This window comes from Anabrus simplex, chromosome 1 (genome assembly GCF_040414725.1).
Source record: "Anabrus simplex isolate iqAnaSimp1 chromosome 1, ASM4041472v1, whole genome shotgun sequence".
Lineage (NCBI taxonomy): Eukaryota > Metazoa > Arthropoda > Insecta > Orthoptera > Tettigoniidae > Anabrus > Anabrus simplex.
In genome coordinates this window covers 134,063,442-134,085,118 of record NC_090265.1, presented here as the reverse complement: position 1 = coordinate 134,085,118, position 21,677 = coordinate 134,063,442, and the positions used below count along the sequence as shown (strand labels likewise).

The 21,677-nt window shown below is 42.6% G+C and overlaps 1 protein-coding gene across 1 annotated transcript in view; it reads right to left on the bottom strand.

Moving 5' to 3' along the window:
- LOC136884879 (angiotensin-converting enzyme) overlaps positions 1 to 21,677 on the bottom strand; it is a 354,345-nt gene that overhangs the window by 149,606 nt on the left and 183,062 nt on the right. Inside the window, exon 3 of the mRNA XM_067157178.2 lies at positions 7,722 to 7,833. Coding sequence (XP_067013279.2) covers positions 7,722 to 7,833 — 112 coding nt within the window. The remainder of the gene's footprint in view (positions 1 to 7,721; positions 7,834 to 21,677) is intronic.

Genomic DNA, 21,677 nt, shown 5'->3' with positions numbered 1-21,677 from the left:
CCCTAGTTCTCAACAAATGAGTGCTATGTCATCTTCTTCCTGGTCCAGTGAGTGCAAAGTGAATTAACAATAATCCTCGTTGTCAATGAGAGTCAACTGTCATCGCCTATTGTGAGACATATTAGCGGCCTACGCGGGCTATACGTCAATGGGCTCAGTAATCACCAGGTCCTAGAGGGCGGCGTCGAGAGTGCAAGAGGACAGCAGTTATATAGAACTCTTGCTGGAAAAGAAAGGGGAAATGAATGGGAGGACAGGGCCTTGGAACATCATCGATATGAATTCCGCGCTGCGGTGATGACCGTAGTTCTAACAGGCAAAAGAGGAGGTTTATCAAATGTCCTGGGTAGCCATCTGACCTCAACTTGGGAGGTTCGATCCTGGCTCAGTCCGGTGGTATTCGAAGGTGCTCAAATACGTCAGCCTCGTGTCAATAAATTTACTGGCACGTAAATGAATTCGTAACGGACAAAATTCCGGCAACTTGACTTCTCCGAAAACCATAAAAATGTAATTAGTGGGGCGTAAAAAGACATTATTATTGTTAATTTATTTATTTTATTATTACTAATCGCAGAGGATTAGAGCCTCCGTGGCACAGGCGACAGTGCGCCGGCCTCTGACCGCTGGACTCCATGGTTCAAATCCCGATCACACCATGTGAGATTTGTGCTGTAAAAAGTGAAGGCAGGACAGGTTTTCTCTGCGTACTCCGGTTTACACTCTCCAAAATAGCATTTCATTTCTTACTTATTAATCATTGCCTCAGAGGAGTGCGACAGGTTTCGGCAGCCGACACAGTTCCTATCCTGGCCGCTAGATGAGGGCTTCATTCATTCCATCCCTGATCCAGTCGGGTGACTGGAAACAGGCTGTGGATATTCATTTCATTAATCGAAGAGGATTTTTTTAGAAACAGTCCATAGTACCTTACTTCAAGCAATGAGGCATAGACTCATTTAACTACAGTTATCTTCACTACCCAAAATCCTACAAGACTCGTACAGTCAGTAACAGTTTTGTTCGTACAGCTGAACTGTGAATACAGGTTTGCTATTTTGTGAAATAAACATATATTTGTTTGTACTTTTCTGGTAGGAACATGATAAAGTAAGACGTCTATTTGAATACATGAACTCACATAGGACCTTCAGAAAATATGAGCAATCTCAGAAAACACAATAAATGAACTTTCTTTACAACTTTTCTATTCGTACACATTATTCTGGGAATTATCAAAAAATGTTCACAAAATGAATATCGTATGGCTCCTACTACTAAACGGTTTCATTCCTGCCCTGAAGGGTGACGCCGTCTCTCAGGCCGGGAGATTTGTTACGGTTAAGGAGATGCTCGGAGCAGGTGAGGGGGTTGGCGGCCGTGGCCTGTACTAGGAACTGTCCCGCCATTCGCCTTAGTGCAGGAGAATGGAAAACCACGGAAAACCATTCTCAGGACAGCCGACGGCTGGGTCCATCCGTGAGGTCCTGCCCTGTCCCGTCTCCCGAATGCAGACGCGTAGAGCCACGGTAGAGCCGTATTACGTATCTCTATCACCTATGCGTATCTGTTAGTTTTCCATCCCTCGTTCTCGTGTCATCTGTTGAGTGTTGGCTGTCTAGCTAGCCTACAATTGGCTGCTGCCAGCTCTTCTAAGAGCCGCGAGCAGATACTCCATTTTCTTTTTTCACGATTCCATAGGACTCCCTACGTTTTTTCGCAATTTCCTCCTGTGGGTTATTCTCTTTCAACCGATTACAATGGTGCAGATCCTTTAGGTCCCACAAAATGGTCTTTTGTTGATAATAGCTTATCAACTGTTGTGCATTTTCCATGCACCCACCTGAAACCATTTTTCCTCAAATCGGAAGATCGCCAAACAAAAAAGGTCGATGCAAAACTAAACGAAGTCAGAAGGACGGTGAATAGATTAAGGATGAATGGAAGAGTGGCGGTGGCTTTAAACATGCGCAGCACACGAGACGCTGATACGGACCACTGATAGGGCAAACGCTCCGTCCACACTCTCCGTATCTACTCTCATGTTCATAAAAAGCAGAACACCTTGAAAGACTAGAGACAGGAAGTTCATATTCACAGGGCATGTTCATTAGCATGTTTTGCAGAAACGATTAGCATTTCAGTCATCTAGATTCAGCATGTGTACTGTTGCCTAGTAGGCACTAGGTCCTCCATGGGCACCGATAACTTGTTCCATGCGTGATGGCATCGACGCGTATAAGACGCGAATGACGTCCTTGCCATCCATGCTGCATTCACGTGGTTCCACAGTTCATCTTTGGTAGTTGGCATTGGGTGACAGCGCCGCACCCGTCCTTTCGCCATATCCCACACATTTTCGATTGGCGACAAGTCCGGTGATCGGGCGGGCCAGGGCAACAGTCTGACATCCTGTGACAACAAGAAGGCACGTGTTCGTGCAGTAACATGTGGTCGCGCATTGTCCTGCTGAAATATGGCGTCTGGGGTGTCGTGCAGAAAGGGTATGGCTACGGGTCGCAGGATGTCATTCACGTACGTCAAACTGGTCACAGTGCCCTGGACACGCACCAACTGTGATTTGTGGTTGTACCCAATAGCAGCTCAATCATAAGGTCTTGAGTTGGCGCTGTATGCCTTGTGCGAATGCAGTTCATGATGCCTCTCTCCCTGTCTGCAGGGAACCAAAATGCGGCCATCATTTTCAAATAAACAGAACATGGATTCGTCTGAAAACACTATATGCTGCCATTCCTGTCCCCAGTGACGTCGTTCCATACACCATTGCAATCTAGCATTTTTATGCACATTAGTCAAAGGTAGGCGGAGAATTGGACGACGCGCTGGTAAGCAAGACCATAATAAATGGCAACGGACTGTCACCCCTGATAGTGTACGATGTGTTACATTGTTCCACTGTTGCGCCAGAGCCGAGGAGGACGCAGACCTCTCCCGCAATGCCATTCGGGTGAGGTGTCAACATTCACGGGGAGGTGGTCTGGGTGGTGCGACCAGACCCATCTCGTTGTGTTCTACGGCCTTCTGGGAACCATTCTGTACACACTTGTTGCACTGCCGACATTCTTCGTCCCACATGAGCAGCAATTTCCGGATGGATGCGTCACATGCTCTCATGCCAATAATGCGACCTCTTTCAAACTCACTCATTTGACGGTACAGTTCTGGCATACGTCTGCGAGGCACCCTGGACGTGTGCTCAAGGCAGACTGTGATCCATTACCTTCTGTTTATATCGACAACGAGAGCCGCGGGCATATTTTACCAGTTGCTGGTGGTGCGATGAGATATCGATGTTGACCTTGAACCTGAGGGTCGACATGGTTCAAATGCTAATCATTTCTTCAGAACATACTGATACATATGTCCTGTGAATATGAACAGCCTATCTTAGTCTTTCAAGGTGTTCTGGCTTTTATGAACATGAGTGTATATCACGTCTCTTCTCTTTGTTGCGACGGCAAAAGACCGACTCTCGGTGGGAATATTCCCGTTCCGATCATTGTATCATATTTGATACACGATCTTGATATAGAACTTTGTTTTCAAAAGGCCGATCATGATACAGATACAGTGATCTGATACAAGCGTGAACGCACCTTAAGGCTTTCTGCAAGCTCTGCAAGCTCTGCATCTTCCACCCAAACCAGCAGATGCATTTTTGTCTCATCGAACCTTATGACACCATCCCAAAATTCTCGACCTTTTGAAACATGCTCCTTCGGGAACGTCAATCTTTTCAATCTGTTTATTGCACTAATGAAAGGCTTCTTGCGTTGAACTCGACCATGGTAGCCGTTTCTCCACAAAACACGACGTATAATCTGGTTAGGAAATGATTTTTCCAAGATTGTCTTGTACAATTTTGCGCAGTTTTGGTAGACTTAGCATGGGATCTAATTTGATGCAAAATCTTTCATCCCTTTCCCTTAATTTTATCTCCCTTGATTTTCGCCTCAAATTCTCCCACGTACCCTCATATTTGAATTAATTATAGATATAATGGATTGCTGAATGCGTTTGCAAACAATCTTACTTACTTTCCTTAATGATTTCTCCTTAAGAGCAAGCTGGACAATTATTTTCTTCAGGTCATCTGAGAGGTCTCTTGTCTTCCCCACCTCGCACCAGTGCTTCAGTGGTGTGTAAACAAGTAAGCTCCATGTAGGGCTGAGGTATTATAGGATAGCTTGATGCTGAGAGGTGGGACTAACTTGCAAGTGTACGAATAGAAAAGTTGTCAGGAAAGTTCACTGTTTTTGTTTTCTGAGATTGTTCATATATTATTTGAAGGTATATAATACTAGTTGGTGTACCCGTGCTACGCTACGGAATTCTACGTTGTATACAGAATTCTATATGAAGTCGTGCACACGTTGTGAATAAGATTTTATTACATTGCATAATAACATAGGTATTTAAAATTTAAATTGTAGACGCCCAAACTACCATTTCATCTAGCGTGAATAAAGTTATATATACCCTAAACTCTAGTCCTTTATCCCCCGACTTTTTAAACATTCTGTTCACCAGTTTTCTCCTGGCTCGGAATTGATACGGACTTAGCAACAAAAACCCAGCTAGGATAACAGAGATATATGAAATGAAATGTCGTATGGCTTTTAGTGCCGGGATATCCCAGGACGGGTTCGGCTCGCCAGGTGCAGGTCTTTCTATTTGACACCCGTAGGTGACCTGCGCGTCATGATGAGGATGAAATGATGATGAAGACAACACGTACACCCAGCCCCCGTGCCATTGGAATTAACCAGTTAAGGTTAAAATCCCCGACCCGGCCGGGAATCGAACCCGGGACCCTCTGAACCGAAGGCCAGTACGCGGACCGTTCAGCCAACGAATCGGATACAGAGATATATAATATTTATCGACAGGACCACTATAACAGATTTTTGAGAATTTAATTTTAGGTCTCCCCCTAAACTACCATTTCACTCAGCGTGAATACAATTATTTATAGCCTAGATTGTAGTGTCTTATTCCCCGACTTTAAATACCGATTTTCATTACATTCTGTTCAGCACTATTTTTCGTCATTTGCGTAGACACATACATACATACATACATACATACATACATACATACATACATACATACATGCATACATACATACATACAAAAGGCGTACTATATTGTTTTGCATTTTATTTTTCTGCCCAAATGAAGTACATTACACATCAGTTGTTACGTCCACCTTCTCAACATAATCTCCTTGTAACTGTACGCACTTTTGCCGTCGACGTGTCGGTCTCTCCAGACCTCCCTTCAACCATTCTTTCGGAGTGCTGCCTACCCACGCCTTGGCAGCTGTGTCCAGTTCTGCAAAATACGCAAAACGGTGACCACGTAGAGATTTCCTCATGCTCCCGAACAGGTGATAATCACTTGGTGCCAAGTCGGGAGAGTATGGTGGGTGTGGCAGCACCGTGAATCCCATTTGATCAACGGCAGAGGTGTTCTCTCGGCTAGTGTGTGGCCGGGCATTGCCATGTCGCAGAAGCACACCTTTAGTCCATTTTCCTGGCCGCTTAGTTTGAATGGCACGACGTAAGCGCTTAAGGGTTGCCACATATACTGCACTGTTAATCGTGGCCCCAATTTCCAGCCAGTCAGTGAGGATGATGCCCTTTGTGTCCCAGAACACTGTCGCCATTCGCTTGCCAACTGATTGCACTGTTCGACATTTTATTGGCGGTGGACTGCCCCTCTGCTTCCATTCTATCGATTGTTGTTTCGTAAGAGGCTCATGACAATGGAGACGTCTCATCTCCAGTCACAAGCCTAGCCAAGAATTCGGCTGGATCTTGATCACGGCGTTGCAAAAGTTCTCTGCACATGTCCACGCTCCTCTGCTTTTCGTCTGCAGACAAGAGTCTAGGCACCCACGTGGATGACACCTTCCCCAACCGTAAGTGGTCCTGCACGATCCGCTCCAGGGTGTTTCGGCTAATTCCCGTGGCTGCCTCCATTTCCGTAAATGTGATGCATTTGTTTACTTGGATGACCTGTTCGACCCAGGCGATGTTGGCTGGTGTTGACACTGTCCCGTTCCTTCCAGGACTGGTTACATTGTCCACCGAGGTGCGCCCTGTTTTCCAACCTTCCACCCAGCTGTAAACTATTTTCCGTGACGGCGCATGTTCTCTACAGATTGCCACCAAGCGCTGATGAATTTCTACAGTGATGCGCCTTCTTTCCGTAGGAACCAAGTCGTCTAGCACTGTCCCTGACGGTTGCTTTCCATGTTGTCTGCTCCTACGCAGACAGTGTTGTTATGAAATGGCTATGACGAGTGCATTCGTTGGCCCCTGTGCGTGTGCTGCTACCACACGGTGGAACAAGACACTAGTTACACGTCACTACCTTCAAAATTGAAATGTCAACCATTTCCCGGACGTACAAAACATAAAGTGTAAAATAATATAGTACGTCTCTCGTACAGACAGACAGACAGACAGACAGACAGACAGACAGACAGACAGACAGACAGACAGACAGACAGACAGACAGACAAACAGACAGACAGACAGACAGACAGACAGACAGACAGACAGACATGACGGAAAATTTAAAAGTACATTTCTTTGTTACTGTGAACACGACCGATACAGAAACACCATTCTTTTTAAACTATGAGCAATGCACAGACAAAACCCAACGGGGTAGACCCAGCTTAACAAAGGAAAAAAAAAAGGTTAATATTCATTCGATTGTTAAATATGCTACAATTGTTGTTGACAATTCCTGCACATATCCCAGTATTGGCATGCTTCCTGGCAACCGGAACCAACTTCAATAATGTCAGAATTTTAATAATTTTAATATTTTAAATTAAAATGTTCAAAATTCCCCGCCTTTTTAACAATATATCACTGTTTCCCTTATAAATTCCAAGTTTATAAGAATTTTCGTACTTTTCCTTTTTTAAAGTGTGTATCAAACCTCCAGCTACAAAATGAATCTCAATCATTAACATAGACTGTAATTCGGATTTTTTTTTTGGTTGGGTTTTTATTCCGTGCACCAGAAAATATAAATATTTTTGTAAATAAATATGTTATATAAAATCTAATTTAAATCCCATTGATCTGAATGAGGTAGAGATTGTAGTACAACACTATGGGAGGACACTCAGCAAAATTCATAATTATCCGTAAAACAGTAAGGGAGTTATGAAGGAAACCGTTAAAAAGGCGGGAAATTTTTAACATTGTATTTTGAAATGTTGTAATTTAGAATTTTGACATTATTGAAGTTGCTGCCGATTGCTCTGAAGCATGCCAATACTGGGTTATGTGCATCATTTGTCAACTACGTTTGTAGCATATATAACAATCGAATGAATATTGGCCTATTTTCTCTGTGTTAAGCTAGGTCTCCCCCCTTTTTATATATAGGGGGAGAGAGAGAGAGAGAGATTTGAAGTTTCTTCACAATTTGCTTTACGTAGCATCGTCACAGATAAGTTTTATGACGATGATGGAATAAGAAAGGGCTAGGAATGTGAAAATAGCGGCCGTTGCCATAATGAAGGTACAGCCCCAGCATTTGCTTTGTGTGGAAATGGGAATCCACGGCAAACCATTGAACCCACCATTTGCCGAATACAAGCTCATAGTTACGCACCCGAATCGCGTGGCCAACTCGTTCGGTCTGGTAAAAACAAAATTAGAAACATATTTTACCTGGGTCAAGATCGAGAGCTTCCGACGAACTGAGGTTGCACTTCTGGTTGTTATACGGGCACACTTTACCAGTGGCGTAGATACTGCTCATGGAGGTAGTACAGTTGTTGAGCTGGAACAAGAGAAATGTCACATTCACTACAGTTGACTAAAACGTCCCATATTCTCTGTTAAAATTTTGTCTGAAATCACTTCATATTAGCTTATTCATGGTGTCTACGTGGTCTACAATGGCACGAGATATTTATCTTCTTTCCATGGAAATGCTTGTTGTACTCTTGTTGTTGGTGGTTTTATAGGGTAATTACGTATTTTTTTTTTCTATTTGCTTTACGTCGCACCGACACAGATAGGTCTTTTGGCGACGATGGGACAGGAAAGGCCTAGGAATGGGACGGAAGCGGCCGTGGCCTTAATTAAGGTACAGCCCCAGCATGTGCCTGGTGTGGACATGGGAAACAACGGAAAACCATTTTCAGGGCTGTCGACAGTGGGGTTCGAACCCTCTATCTTCCGGATACGAGCTCACAGCTGCGCGCCCCAAACTGCACGGCCAACTCGCCCGGTTAATTATGTTTTAACTTCACTTTACTATCATTTATAATACTAAGCTAGTGTTAAGCTCTACCTATAGTATTGTAAGTCATAGTGTTAAGCACTGGAAATACTTAAGTTATGTGTGAATTTGTATATGACAATGCTGGATTTAGAATGTTAAACTTGTAGTATTGCTTGGAATATTTTATTTCCATGGAATTGCTTGTTAGGGGCTGCCTGGCCGAGGCGGTAAAGGCGTGCTCGGTTCGCCCGGAAGGACGTGGATTCGAATCCCCGTCAGAAAGTCGTAAAATTTAAGAAACGAGATTTCCACTTCCGGAGGTGAATATGGCCTTGAGGTTCACTCAGCCTACACCAAAAATGAGTACCAGGTTAGTTCCAGGGGTCAAAGGCGGCCGGGCGTAAAGCTAATCACTCTACCCCATCACGTGCCGCGGTTAACAATGGTGGAAGCCTTTACCTTCCACTCCTCCAAGGGCCTTAATGGCCTGTACGGAGGTGACTTTGTCTTTTGGAATTGCTTGTTGTACTCTTGTTGTTTTTGTGGTTGGGTAATTATGTTTTAGCTTTACCTTATTATCGCCGGCCCCGTGGTGTTCGATTCCCGGCCAGGTCAGGGATTTTTACCTGGACCTGAGGGCTGATTCGAGGTCCACTCAGCCTACGTGATTAGAATTGAGAAGCTATCTGACGGTGAGATAGCGGCCCCGGTCTAGAAAGCCAAGAATAACGGCCGAGAGGATTCGTCGTGCTGACCACACGACACCTCGTAATCTGCAGGCCTTCGGGCTGAGCAGTGGTCGCTTGGCAGTCCAAGGCCCTTTAAGGGCTGTAGTGCCATGTGGTTTTTACCTTATTATCACACTACTGTAAGTGATCATCGTCACCATGATATTTCCCAATTGCGATGTATTGGTTAATACTGTAATAATAATAATAATAATAATAATAATAATAATAATAATAATAATAATAATAATAATAATAATAATATGTTCACATTAAGCTATTCTTCTTCTTATTCTTCTTCTTCTTCTACTTAATCTGTTTACCCTCCAGGGTCGGTTTTTCCCACGGACTAAGCGAGGGATCCCACCTCTACCGCCTCAAGGGCAGTGTTCTGGAGCTTCAGACTTTGGGTCGGGGGATACAACTGGGGAGAATGACCAGTACCTCGCCCAGGCGGCCTCACCTGCTATGCTGAACAGGGGCCTTGCGGTGGGATGGGAAGTTTGGATGGGACAAGCAAGGAAGAGGGAAGGAAGCGGCCGTGGCCTTCAGTTAGGTACCATCCCGGCATTTGCCTGGAGGAGAAGTGGGAACCACGGAAAACCACTTCTAGGATGGCTGAGGTGGGAATCGAACCCACCTCTACTCAGTTGACCTCCCGAGGCTGAGTGGACCCCGTTCCAGCCCTCGTACCACTTTTCAAATTTCGTGGCAGAGCCGGAAATCGAACCCGGACCTCCGGGGGTGGCAGCTAATCACGCTAACCACTACACCACAGAGGCGGACACATTAAGCTATTACAAGATGATTAGCTATTCACATTGCTATGCTGTGTTGAGCTCAGCGGTGGAGTCAGTTATTCACTGCCTTTCTGTTTCCAATAAAGTGAGTTCGATCCCTGCTGACGTCGATGGGATTTAAGAGCACTGCAATGTCACAACTCTGTACTGTTGGTTTCCATCTCGTTAAATCATCATCATCATCATCTGTTTACCCTCCAGGTTCGGTTTTTCCCTCGGACTTAGCGAGGGATCCCACCTCTACCGCCTCAAGGGCAGTGTCCTGGAGCTTCAGACTCTTGGTCGGGGGATACAACTGGGGAGTATGACCAGTACATCGCCCAGGCGGCCTCACCTGCTATGCTGAACAGGGGCCTTGTGGAGAGATGGGAAGATTGAAAGGGATAGGCAAGGAAGAGGGAAGGAAGCGGCCGTGGCCTTAAGTTAGGTACCATCCCGGCATTCGCCTGGAGGAGAAGTGGGAAACCACGGAAAACCACTTCCAGGATGGCTGAGGTGGGAATAGAACCCACCTCTACTCAGTTGACCTCCCGAGGCTGAGTGGACCCCGTTCCAGCCCTCGTACCACTTTTCAAATTTCGTGGCAGAGCCGGGAATCGAACCCGGGCCTCCGGGGGTGGCAGCTAATCACGCTAACCACTACACGACAGAAGCGGACATCTCGTTAAATAACTTTTGTATCCAAGAAAATAAAACCAATGGCACGGATGAATTCAAACCAATGGTCAAAAACAATCAGTGGTTTAAAGTGGAATCAGAACCCAGAATACTGAGGTGGCCTTGGAGAAGGGAGAAAGATGGCACTGATCGATGGACATAAGAAAATACTGGTAGGATCTCAAAATCGGCAGGCGAATTAGAATAAGACACCATAAATGAGATTGGTAGTTAGTATGTGGGGGAGGAAGGAGTAGAATACGACTGAAAGGCGTCCCAGGGACTCACAACTAGGGAGCTAGATAGGCGACCCACAATAGAGACTGGGATTGTTCCTACTTACTTGCTCCAGGCTCCTAAATCTTATCTTTCCTATCCGATCCTTGGTCAACTCTTGTTCTTTTCCGACCTCGATGGTGTTAGGTTTGTCAGTCCTTGTCAGTCTTCTTCTTCTTCTTCTTCTTGTTCTTCTACCGCTTTTTCCACACCTGTGGTGTCGTGTGTGCGAAGTGTGGTGTGTTATCGTAATAGGAAGAGGATAATGTTGGGACAAACACAGACACCTAGTCCAAAGACAGAAGAATTAATCAGACGCGATTGAAATCTCCGTCCTGGCCAGGAATCGAACCTGGGACGCTCAGAACCGAAGGCCCTCAGCGCTGACCATTCCGCCAAGTAGTCGGACTCTTACATTTCCCTTCTGATTAGTATCAATAGAGGATGGTTGCCGAGTTTTATTTCCTCTTAAAACAATAATCACCACCACGCAGTTCATGTGGCTCAACTGGAATGTAATAATAATAATAATAATAATAATAATAATAATAATAATAATAATAATAACAAAAATGATAATAATCTTCATTATAGACTCATACCTTTCAGCGTTCAGTCTGCAAGCCTCTGTGAGTTACTAAATGCCACCACAATCGTCTGTTTATAACTGCTGTAGTTCTGTGGCCTCGTTTCGTTCTATAGCTCTTACTTCAAATCGTTAGAAACCGAGTCCACCCATCATCCTCTTCGTATACCTCTACTTCTCATACCCTCCGTAGCTGAGTCCACTAATAATAATAATAATAATAATAATAATAATAATAATAATAATAATAATAATAGTACGGATCCTTGAGGTTAGCGTACAGGCTTTCGGTTCAGAGAACCCGGGGTCGACTCCTAGCCAGCCCGAGAGTTTTAACTATATTTGGTGTTTATGCTCATCTTAACCTACTTCTCTTAGTCTAAAAACACACCTCACTACGAACCATTAAAAAAACACGCTATAGAGAATACATCCCTCCACATAGGGTTGGTATCAGAAGGGCATCTGACTGTAAGAGGGAGCCAATTTCCCATCAAATGCCGGCTCCAATAAATTCGGAGAAAGGCGAGGGGTAGTACTAATAATAAAATGAAAAAGTTATAGAAGAATTGCGTAAACAGAAATTAGTCCTCAAAATTCATCAACCAATCACTTTAGGCAGAGGAAAATTAGCAATAGATTGCCTAGCCTTCGCTGACTTCCTAACATTCTTAACCCGAGATAGTTCAACAGCCCAAAATCTCATTTAAACTCCTGAAAGGAAAAAGTCGGCTTTCATATATCTTTCGAAAAGACAATGCATGACCTGCAAAAACCAAGCACCAAAATTCATGGAGAAAAAATATGGCAAAATTAAACGCGTATGACAATTTAAGTGTCTTGGTGAAACAATTCAGGAAAATGAACTCGAAACAAAAACCAAAGAAATTAGATGCATACCGACTAACTCAAAACATTTAAAACAAAAGTGTATCTCAGAGCACACTAAACTAAGACATTACAATAGAGTCATTAAACCAGAATGTCTTTACGGGTCAAAACCGCTAATTTTGAATAGCAAAGCAGACTTTGAAAACAGTTAGAAAAAGGAACACAAAATCATAAGAAAAATTCTAGGCCTACATCTCGGACAATACCGACTCAGAGGCAGGCAGAAAATCAAACAATACACAAATACACAATGGCATTAGAATACGCAGGTCTATGAAAACAGAAGTAAAACAAACGCAGACACAATGAAATGGTTTGGCGAAATCAAATCTGATTTGAAACAGGCAAGAACTGCACCAGCAGATGTCCAAAACAGGGTAACATTCAATCAAAAATGCATAACTGGCAAGTTGACCAAGAGGAAAGACGAAAGAAAACCCTAGTTTGAAGATGGAAAAGAAGCCCACAGTAAACGAATGAAAGAAATATGGGCACAAAGGAAGGCAAATACACTCCTCTAAGTACTTTACGTAGTCCTAGTAGGCTTGTTTGCATATATATTAATAAGTCGACCATGTTTCGTCGAACTTATGGCTGTAGCATGGTTCATACGTCAGTGTAACCGAGGGGCTTGTCAGTGTATAGCTAGAGAAGATGTGAGATGAATGATGCAAACAGATGCAGTTCGGCACTAGAAGCCATCGACCATATAATTGGCGGCCGTCCCGTGCTGGCTGGTGTGGAATACACTAAGAGGCACAGTGAGTAGCCAAAACACTGAATCAAGAACTTGCAGTAGCATGCGGACTCCTAGAATCGAGCGTGGTTTCTACAACGATCAGCTATACAAAGTGTTTGGAAACGATGACCACAAAATATACTGGAACATATTTGTTTTACACTAAACCAAGGTTGACAACTACAAGGTGGGAAAAATAAAACTGAAGACGAGAATTGCCCATCACAGGAAATGTTGGAAACCGTGATTTTAATGCACCAATCGGTTGATGTCATATGTCCCGCATGCTCTGTCCTAAGTACGCCACTGTGTCTTTAACGTGTGAGCAAGTGAGCAAGAGGAGCTGACGTGTTTAGTGACCAGTTGAATGCAATATAAAATGGTGCTCACAATAAAACTACGCATGCTCATTGTCGAGTGTTAGGTGAAGCACGATTCGTGGAAAACCTGCGCGGAACGTGTGCGCAAGAGTTTTTTTGCAACTTGCTTTACGTCGCACCGACACACATACTGTAAGTCTTATGGCGATGATGGGACAGGAAAGGCCTAGGAGTGGGAAGGAATTGGGCGTGCCCTTAATTAAAACACAGCCCGAGCTTGCAAGAGTGTTTTGGTAAAACCTCCAGCAAAGTCTGCAATGCAAAACTTAGAGGAAAAATGAAGTGAAAAGGGCTCTGTAGCAAATAAAACCGTAACTATCCGAAAAATGTTCGAAGACCAGAAAACATTGCTCGAGTGAAGGCGAACCTTAAACGAACGAAATCGGACGAAATCTCAACGCCGTTTATCTATGCAAGTGGAAATTAAGAAATCATAGTGTAGAAACATCATCAAAAAGGACCGGACCGAGCTCGATAACTGCAGTCGCTTAAGTGCGGCCAGTATCCAGTAATCGGGAGATAGTGGGTTCGAGCCCCACTGTCGGCAGCCCTGAAGATTGTTTTCCGTGGTTTCCCATTTTCACACCAGGCAAATACCGGGGCTGTACCTTAATCAAGGCCACGGCCGCTTCCTTCCACTTCCTAGGCCTTCCCTACCCCATCGTCGCAAAAGACATATCTGTGTCGGTGCGACGTAAGCAAGTAGCAAAAAAAAAAAAGAAAAAGGACCGGCGTCTATGTCCTTAAAAATTTACTTTCGTGCATGCATTAAAGTGTCCAGACGAACCTTCGCGTGTGGTTTCTTAGTAAAGTGGAGTCAGGACTGTTGTATCCTCAGTTTTTCATTTCTTCAGATGAAGTCATTTCCAGCGTTTTCTGTGATGTTCTGTAATGAAGGTCAATCCCGCGACAGTCCTAAACATTTTCCAAGCCAGTTTTACGTTGCTCACCCGGTATAATCCGTACTTGTATATTGAGTTACACACTATTTATATATTGCATGTATGAGGAAATAGTCCGCATCTGTTGTGCAGTGGTTTGTGTGATTAGCTGCCATCCCCGGAGGGCCGGGTTCGATTCCCGGCTCTGCCACGAAGTTTGAAAAGTTGAACGAGGGCTGAAACGGGGTTTACTCAGTCTCGGGTGACCAGCTGCGTAGAAGGGGGGGGGGGGCGGATTTCGATTCCCCACCTCAGCCATCTTGGAGGTGGTTTTCCGTGGTTTCCCAGTTCTCATCCAGGCAAATGCCGGGATGGTACCTAACTTAAGACCACGGCCGCTTCCTTTTTGCTTCCTTGTCTATCCCTTCCGATCTCCCCCCCCCCCTACAATTCCCCTGTTCAGCATAGCAGGTGAGACCGTCTGGGCGAAGTACTGGTCCTAGTCCCGAGTTGTATCCCCGACTCAAAGTCTCACGCTCCACGACACTGCCCTCGAGGCGGTAGAGGTCGGATCCGTCGCTGAGTCCGATAGAAAAACCAACCCTGGGGGTAAACGGATTAAAAAGAAAGAAAGAAAGAAAGAAAGAAAGAAAGAAAGAAAGAAAGAATGTATGAGGTAATTCGTTTTTTGTTTTTTTGCAACTTGCTTTACGTCGCACCGAGACACACATACTGTAGGTCTTATGGCGAAGATGGGACAGGAAAGGCCTAGGAGTGGGAAGGAATTGGCCGTGCCCTTAAAGTGAGCTTGCGCCTGGGAGATAGTGGGTTCGAACTCCACTGTCGGCAGTCCTGAAGATGGTTTTCCGTGGTTTCCTATTTTCACACCAGGCAAATCATGGTGCTGTAGGTTAATTAAGGCCACGGCCGCTTCCTTCCAACTCCTAGGCTTTTCCTCTCCCATCGTCGCCATAAGACCTATCTGTGTCGGTGCAACGTAAAGCCCCTAGCAAAAAAAAGTCAAAAACAATGGCGAGTTTAGGAGACGGCACAACCAGAAGTTGTACTCGCATGTGGAGAAAATAACCGACGTGATGCGGGAAAGGAGGATTACTTTTTATGGACACATGGTCCGAATGAAGTCAACACTGTTGACCAACCGCAATTTCACTTTCCTCCAAGAGAAAAGGGCAAAGGGGGCATGGTTCAGTGAGGTACAGAAAGATCTACAGGAAATTGGGATCTCGTTTGAAGATATCCAGGAACGTGACCCACTTAAGGAAAAACTCAAAGAACATCAGAGTTTTCAACCAAAGCCGAAGATGAAAACTAGAAAGACATGGACGAGAGAGCGAAAGGAGGAACAACATCTACGAATGCTTTTTTTTTTTTTTTTTGCTAGGGGCTTTACGTCACACCGACACAGATAGGTCTTATGGCGACGATGGGATAGGAAAGGCCTAGGAGTTGGAAGGAAGTGGCCGTGGCCTTAATTAAGGTATAGCCCCAGCATTTGCCTGGTGTGAAAATGGGAAACCACGGAAAACCATATTCAGGGCTGCCGATAGTGGGATTCGAACCTACTATCTCCCGGATGCAAGCTCACAGCCGCGCGCCTCTACGCGCACGGCCAACTCGCCCGGTCATCTACGAATGAAGGAATAATGGACCAACATTAAGGCTCAAAGGAAACAGTTGAAATAATGAGGTCCTTAGTTGGCCGAAACGAAACAATAATAATAAGAAGAAGAATATCAGATGGCAGAGAAACTGAAAATAACCAACCGTGACACTAAAGATCTCTTACAAGCTGACATCGTACGATAGGGAGTGCCGAACGGTCTTCTTCTGTGTTTCACACATCGGACTACCTTTGCCGGGTTTAGGCCTTTGGTTTTGGGATCTGAAGGCCGTGAAGATCTTCAACAGAGTGAAGACTTACTACATTAGGTTTATTGAATCTTGATTCTCTTTTAGTCCCAGATATCCTACCGTTCTTTTATAAGGACAGCTGACACTCTTATTATATTCTTGTCAATTTTGCTGGCTGGAATGAGTTTGGTTTAACAAAGTTGCGGTATTGGAGTGAAAGGTATGAACTTGCACACTACCCATTTTAGTTTAGGTGAATGAGTTTGTGTGTGCTGTATGTATCTCTAAATACAAAACCCATATTATAATCATGAAGACCACGTGCGCCGATGAATTCAAATGTAATAAGATGATTGTTATAAGTACCTCACTGATTATTTTTCATACCTTATATTCTCTTGGCATGTAAGTATTATATTTCCATATGACCTAATGGTTTACTCTTATGGTTGGCATGCCAATGACAGGAAAGTATAGGTGTCCTATAAAATATCAGAAGGCAATCAGACGCGGTGCAGAATTTGTCAAAAGAAGGCATCCATGAAATGTAAGAAGTGCTATGTTACATTGCATTATCAAGTGCTTTGCCCAAAACCATACAAAAAAGACTAAGACGTGTGATGTTGTTCAACATTGAAGTATCAGAAGTGTTTGGTACAGTAGAAGTCAAATGTTTTGTGCAGTACCTCAAGGACGATAACTTCCAGGTGAATAATTTTAAAAATCACTTCAAATATACATGAGTATTATTTCCTTTTTATGCATATTTGTATGTGTGTGTTTGTGTGATAGTCATAGTGAATACTTCTTTCACTACTGTGCACAATACCGCACAATAAACATCTGACAACTGCATACATTTTACCTAATTTGGTATATGTGTATGTGACCAATATACCCGTTATATGCCTACTGCCATTTTAAAAGGACACCTCTTTCTGTCTAAAGTATTATATTTTTTCTTCAAAGTTGGGGTTTACCGGTACTAACTCATGCATTACGTTAATTATGTAACATACAATCATGAACCCACTTTAAAAATTTTTTAGGCATATCTGGGATAATGCCAGTAGAAACATTAAGTGCCGTAAATCTAAACCTGGACGTAGGTGACCTAGTCATTGCACTCAGGCAAGCCACAGGCCACTAATGAGACATCCTGAGCTGAAGTTTATTTGCATATGGTGGTCAGCTCCTCTGCTCCTCTTCTAACCAACAGCACGGTGGTTACCCATCCTAGTAGTGACCACGCCAAACGTTGCTCAGCTTCGGAAATCATTTAGTATTTGGTGTTTCCACGTGGCTGCGTTCTTGGCGCATTTATAATACCACTAGCAGAAGGACCCGTTCCTCGTACGGGTCATCAGAAACTGGCTTTAGTTACTCATACTATCGGTGTGACTGACTTCATTAGATATTTATATCACTAATGTATTTATTAAGTACGTAGAAATTATTTGTCATGTTTGGAATTATAGTGTATCTTCTTCTTCTTTTCTTCATGGGGCCTCTAAATATTAGTTCCTAATTAGCGTCGACCTCTAAGATCTTTTGCTACCATGTTTTTCCTTCAATCCCACCTAGATATAACATATAGCTAATTTATATTAGCCTTATATTTGAATAAGTTTTTCTTTAAGCTAGTTGTAGATATATTCTTTAGGTTATAAGTTGATATATTTTTTGTTACTATCCACTCTCTATTTATCCTATAATTTTTCATCAGTAGTAACCTTAATTAATTGTATTATTGTAATTCCTTATCTGACATACATATCTCAATAATAGTAATTGATCACAATGATACTTTAGATTAATACTGTAAAAATTTAAAAAAATTGTATGTGGTTAAGTGTAAGAGAGGGCCAAGAGCCCTAACTTCGCCACTTAATAAAGACACAAATAAATAAATAAATAAATAAATAAATAAATAAATAAATAAATAAATAAATAAATAAATAAATAAATAAATAAATAAATAAATAAATAAATAAACCTGCTCCCTTCACAAAGCTGCAGGTTTAGTGTAAGTATACTTCCGCTAGATAGTACCACAAATATAAATATTATTGAATGTATTTGTTTGATCCGACATTTCGTAACTATTACAAATGATCAAGGAAATACGCGATGCATAAAAGAAACGACTATAATTATCGAGAATTGTAACTCTCTGGGCTTGTCACTCATGTCGCACATCATATAATGAATCTGAGTATAAATGCTGACAATTGGGTACAGTATATAGGTTGTTTTCATGGTTACGATGATCGTAAAAGTGGACAAAAATATCGGCACTAACAACATCAGTGATCCTACTACTCCATGATTTTATAGAAAATAGTTTAAACTATAGGTAACAGACTCCGCAAAATGCTGACACCTAAGCCAGTACGTAAAAACGGAGGCCCGTCGGCAACCGCTGGTCGCTGTACTACGGAGATCTCCGGGGCTATTATTTTTATACTTCACTCCCTTTCCATCCCCGCCCAAAGGAGTACTATGAGCGTCTTACACAGCAGTTTATTTTTTCCAGATAGTAAGTCATATGTGTATCAATTTTGGTTGGCAGCTATGCCCAAACGTACATGCATAATCTCGCTGCTGTAGAATCCTGGAGCTGACGTTGCCATGGTTACGGCCGTTCGTTTCTTTATCCGCATCCTAGAGCGGGGGTAGTGTGGTTCCAATATCTCCATTACGGTTGGTTTTAGGGCCTTAAAACATGTTTTTCGGGCCCGAAGGGTTTACCGAGTTTTGTTCTTAGCGTCAAGGGGCTTAAAATGAGCTTTGTCTCGTCCTTGTACTGAACCCTTGAACTTACCATTCCATCGTTGGTCGGCCACGGCTGCTACAGTAGAACAATATAGAACTCTTAAATCATGGGTCATTGCGGGAATAAATTCGGTCACGATCTTAACCAAACGATGGGGTTCAGAAGAGAGCCTAACTACTTGAAATGAGGAGCAAATATGTGCTTACTAACTTTTATTAAAATCGAAATGACACGACAACATTGTTATTTTAATATAAATCCTTGAGAGAAAAAAATTATAAATTATTTATTATTGAATGTTTCAAACGCAGTCACATTGCATAGCGTTGATTTATTTCTCACAATATCGAAGAGTTGCTTCGGTGAAATTAGTACATTAGTGGACAGCGAAACTGAAAAAGGAAAGACCTGAAAACCGGGCACCTATTACTCCAAACGAGAACTGAGAATTAATCCACACGATCCGTGGAAAATCTGACTTTCAACAAGTAGAACGCCTGATTTCCTCTCAATTAAGGTTATCCACCAGTCGAATACCCTTTACGGATATGGAACACCCGCCGAATGGACCCTTAATCGAACCAAATTGACTATCAGTTGCTTTGGATAGGTTGCGAAATATTGTGGGAAAGCATGGTGTTCACTACAAGTTAACAGCATCATTCACAATTGAAATAAAATTCCACCATGTATTTGTCATTCATGACACCCTTAAGTGATAAGGTAAACCCGATGCTAAATGTGCATCACCCAAACAGCTGTTCGGAAGGAACCAACAACAACATGATTCGCGAGGATCTTACGTTACGTCGTTCTAAAGGAACAAAACTGCGAAATGCAGGAAACACTTATTCATCACGCATTTAGAAGAAATGCCAGACACTGAAGTTAATTAAAAAGTGGTAAATCACTTGGAAAGGATTATTACCAAACCGATTTTCAGGTTAGAAATGGTTATGTTACGCTTAATGAAATTACCAGTCCACATTGAAAAAATATTACAACTTTAAGGAATTCTTTCCTTAAAAAAAAACAATGACTACCTTTACAGATCCGTCTACTTATTGTCTGTCCCAACACACTACCTATAAAATGATTACTTAATCGAATTCAACTACGAATAAAATGAAAGTACAACAAAGATTGAAAATAAAATAATATTACTGGCTGACGAATCGAAACCGCATTCGCAACTCAAGTCTCACGCTAATACACTGAGTGTCAATATGCACACTATCAAAACGAAACGGACGTCAGAACGACAAAACAATTAAGTCCGTAAAATAAAACAACATATCGAAGTCATTAAAACTCAACACGCATGGAGAATTACAGTAAAAATATTTAATCTCCATCAGGTCGATATCCAATATTTGGGCAACCCTCATTCACCGATAGCGGCCCCGTTATCTCAAGGAACACCCTTCAACTGTTGGAGCTACGCACTAGTTGGCCTCATTATTGTCGATCTAACCCTCTTCATATTTCATATTTTACTGTAGAGGCTACCTTCGCCCAAGTCACTTCGCGAAAACAAAAGAAACATCTAATCTGAGACTTGAGTATGTACAGCTGACATCCCAGACCTATCGTCGGGATCACTTAAAATCGGTACATCCTAACACTAATCTCTATGTACATGACAACTTCCAAATTCTATCGTCGGGCGTGAACTAGGACATCTCATCATCAGTAACTCCAAGGATAACATGTGACGTCCTAAATCTATTGTCGGGCGTCAAAATGGATCGTACTACGTATCCCCTAGCATATCAGGCGAACTAACAATTTCAAACCAACTCTGACATTTCAATACACATGGGACCGCGTCTCTTACTATTAAACGAATGCAAGTCGAAAAATGCAGTAAGTCTCCATCTCGTTACAATACGTGAACTCGAAAATAAATATACGTGACGAACAATTCTCCAACTCAAACACAATCTCAGTCTGTACAATGAAGTTTTTAGGGAAGCAATGATAACTCCCAACACACGTCTACCATTTAGTGGATGTATTCAAAATAATAATCATCACTACCGCATTTAGAAACTCTCAAATCACATACCGTCAATTCCAAATATTTATATCAATGACATATCCAGTGAAACGAAATTAAGTACAATACCAACCATGTATTCGAAATGCTCTTTTATCCTTGAGGTCGCATTATCTTAATATTCATACGGGCTTTACGTAACTAGTCACTTGACTTTTACTACCAAGACTTTTAACCTTTTACTAGAGTCGTTTTCACTTGGAATCTTACTAGAAATCTACGATGCCTCACACAGTAGTCGTCTCAAATTTCGGATTGGTAGCGGAATACTCTACAGCCTGTCACAATACAGTCTGTTTCACAAATACTTCCTCGGCAAACATAGCCTGTCTCAAACTCATTCTCCTCGCCTTATCCCAGCGGTATCACTTAAAATCCAGGCTTCATTTCATCTTCAATATATCCCTCTCCTCTCCACATATATAAATTCTTCGCTCTCAACCCATTTTTCTTATATTTCCAAGACCCCTTTCATTTTTCAATCCTCTAGTGAAAACAACAACCATTATGAAATACACCTCTTTATTTTACCATTGCTACGACTTTCGGACCTCGAGAATCCAAGAACACACCGCGACTTTCCGTATCACTGATATACACGATGTCCCAAAATTTTTACTTCCCATGAATAAATATAACTTTATCGAATTTCACTGAAATATTCTAAGTGCCTGTGATCCTTGTAAAATATACAGGTTAAATGCACTTTTAACATAGACAAATTTCTTTATCCCGCGGTAGACATTATTATT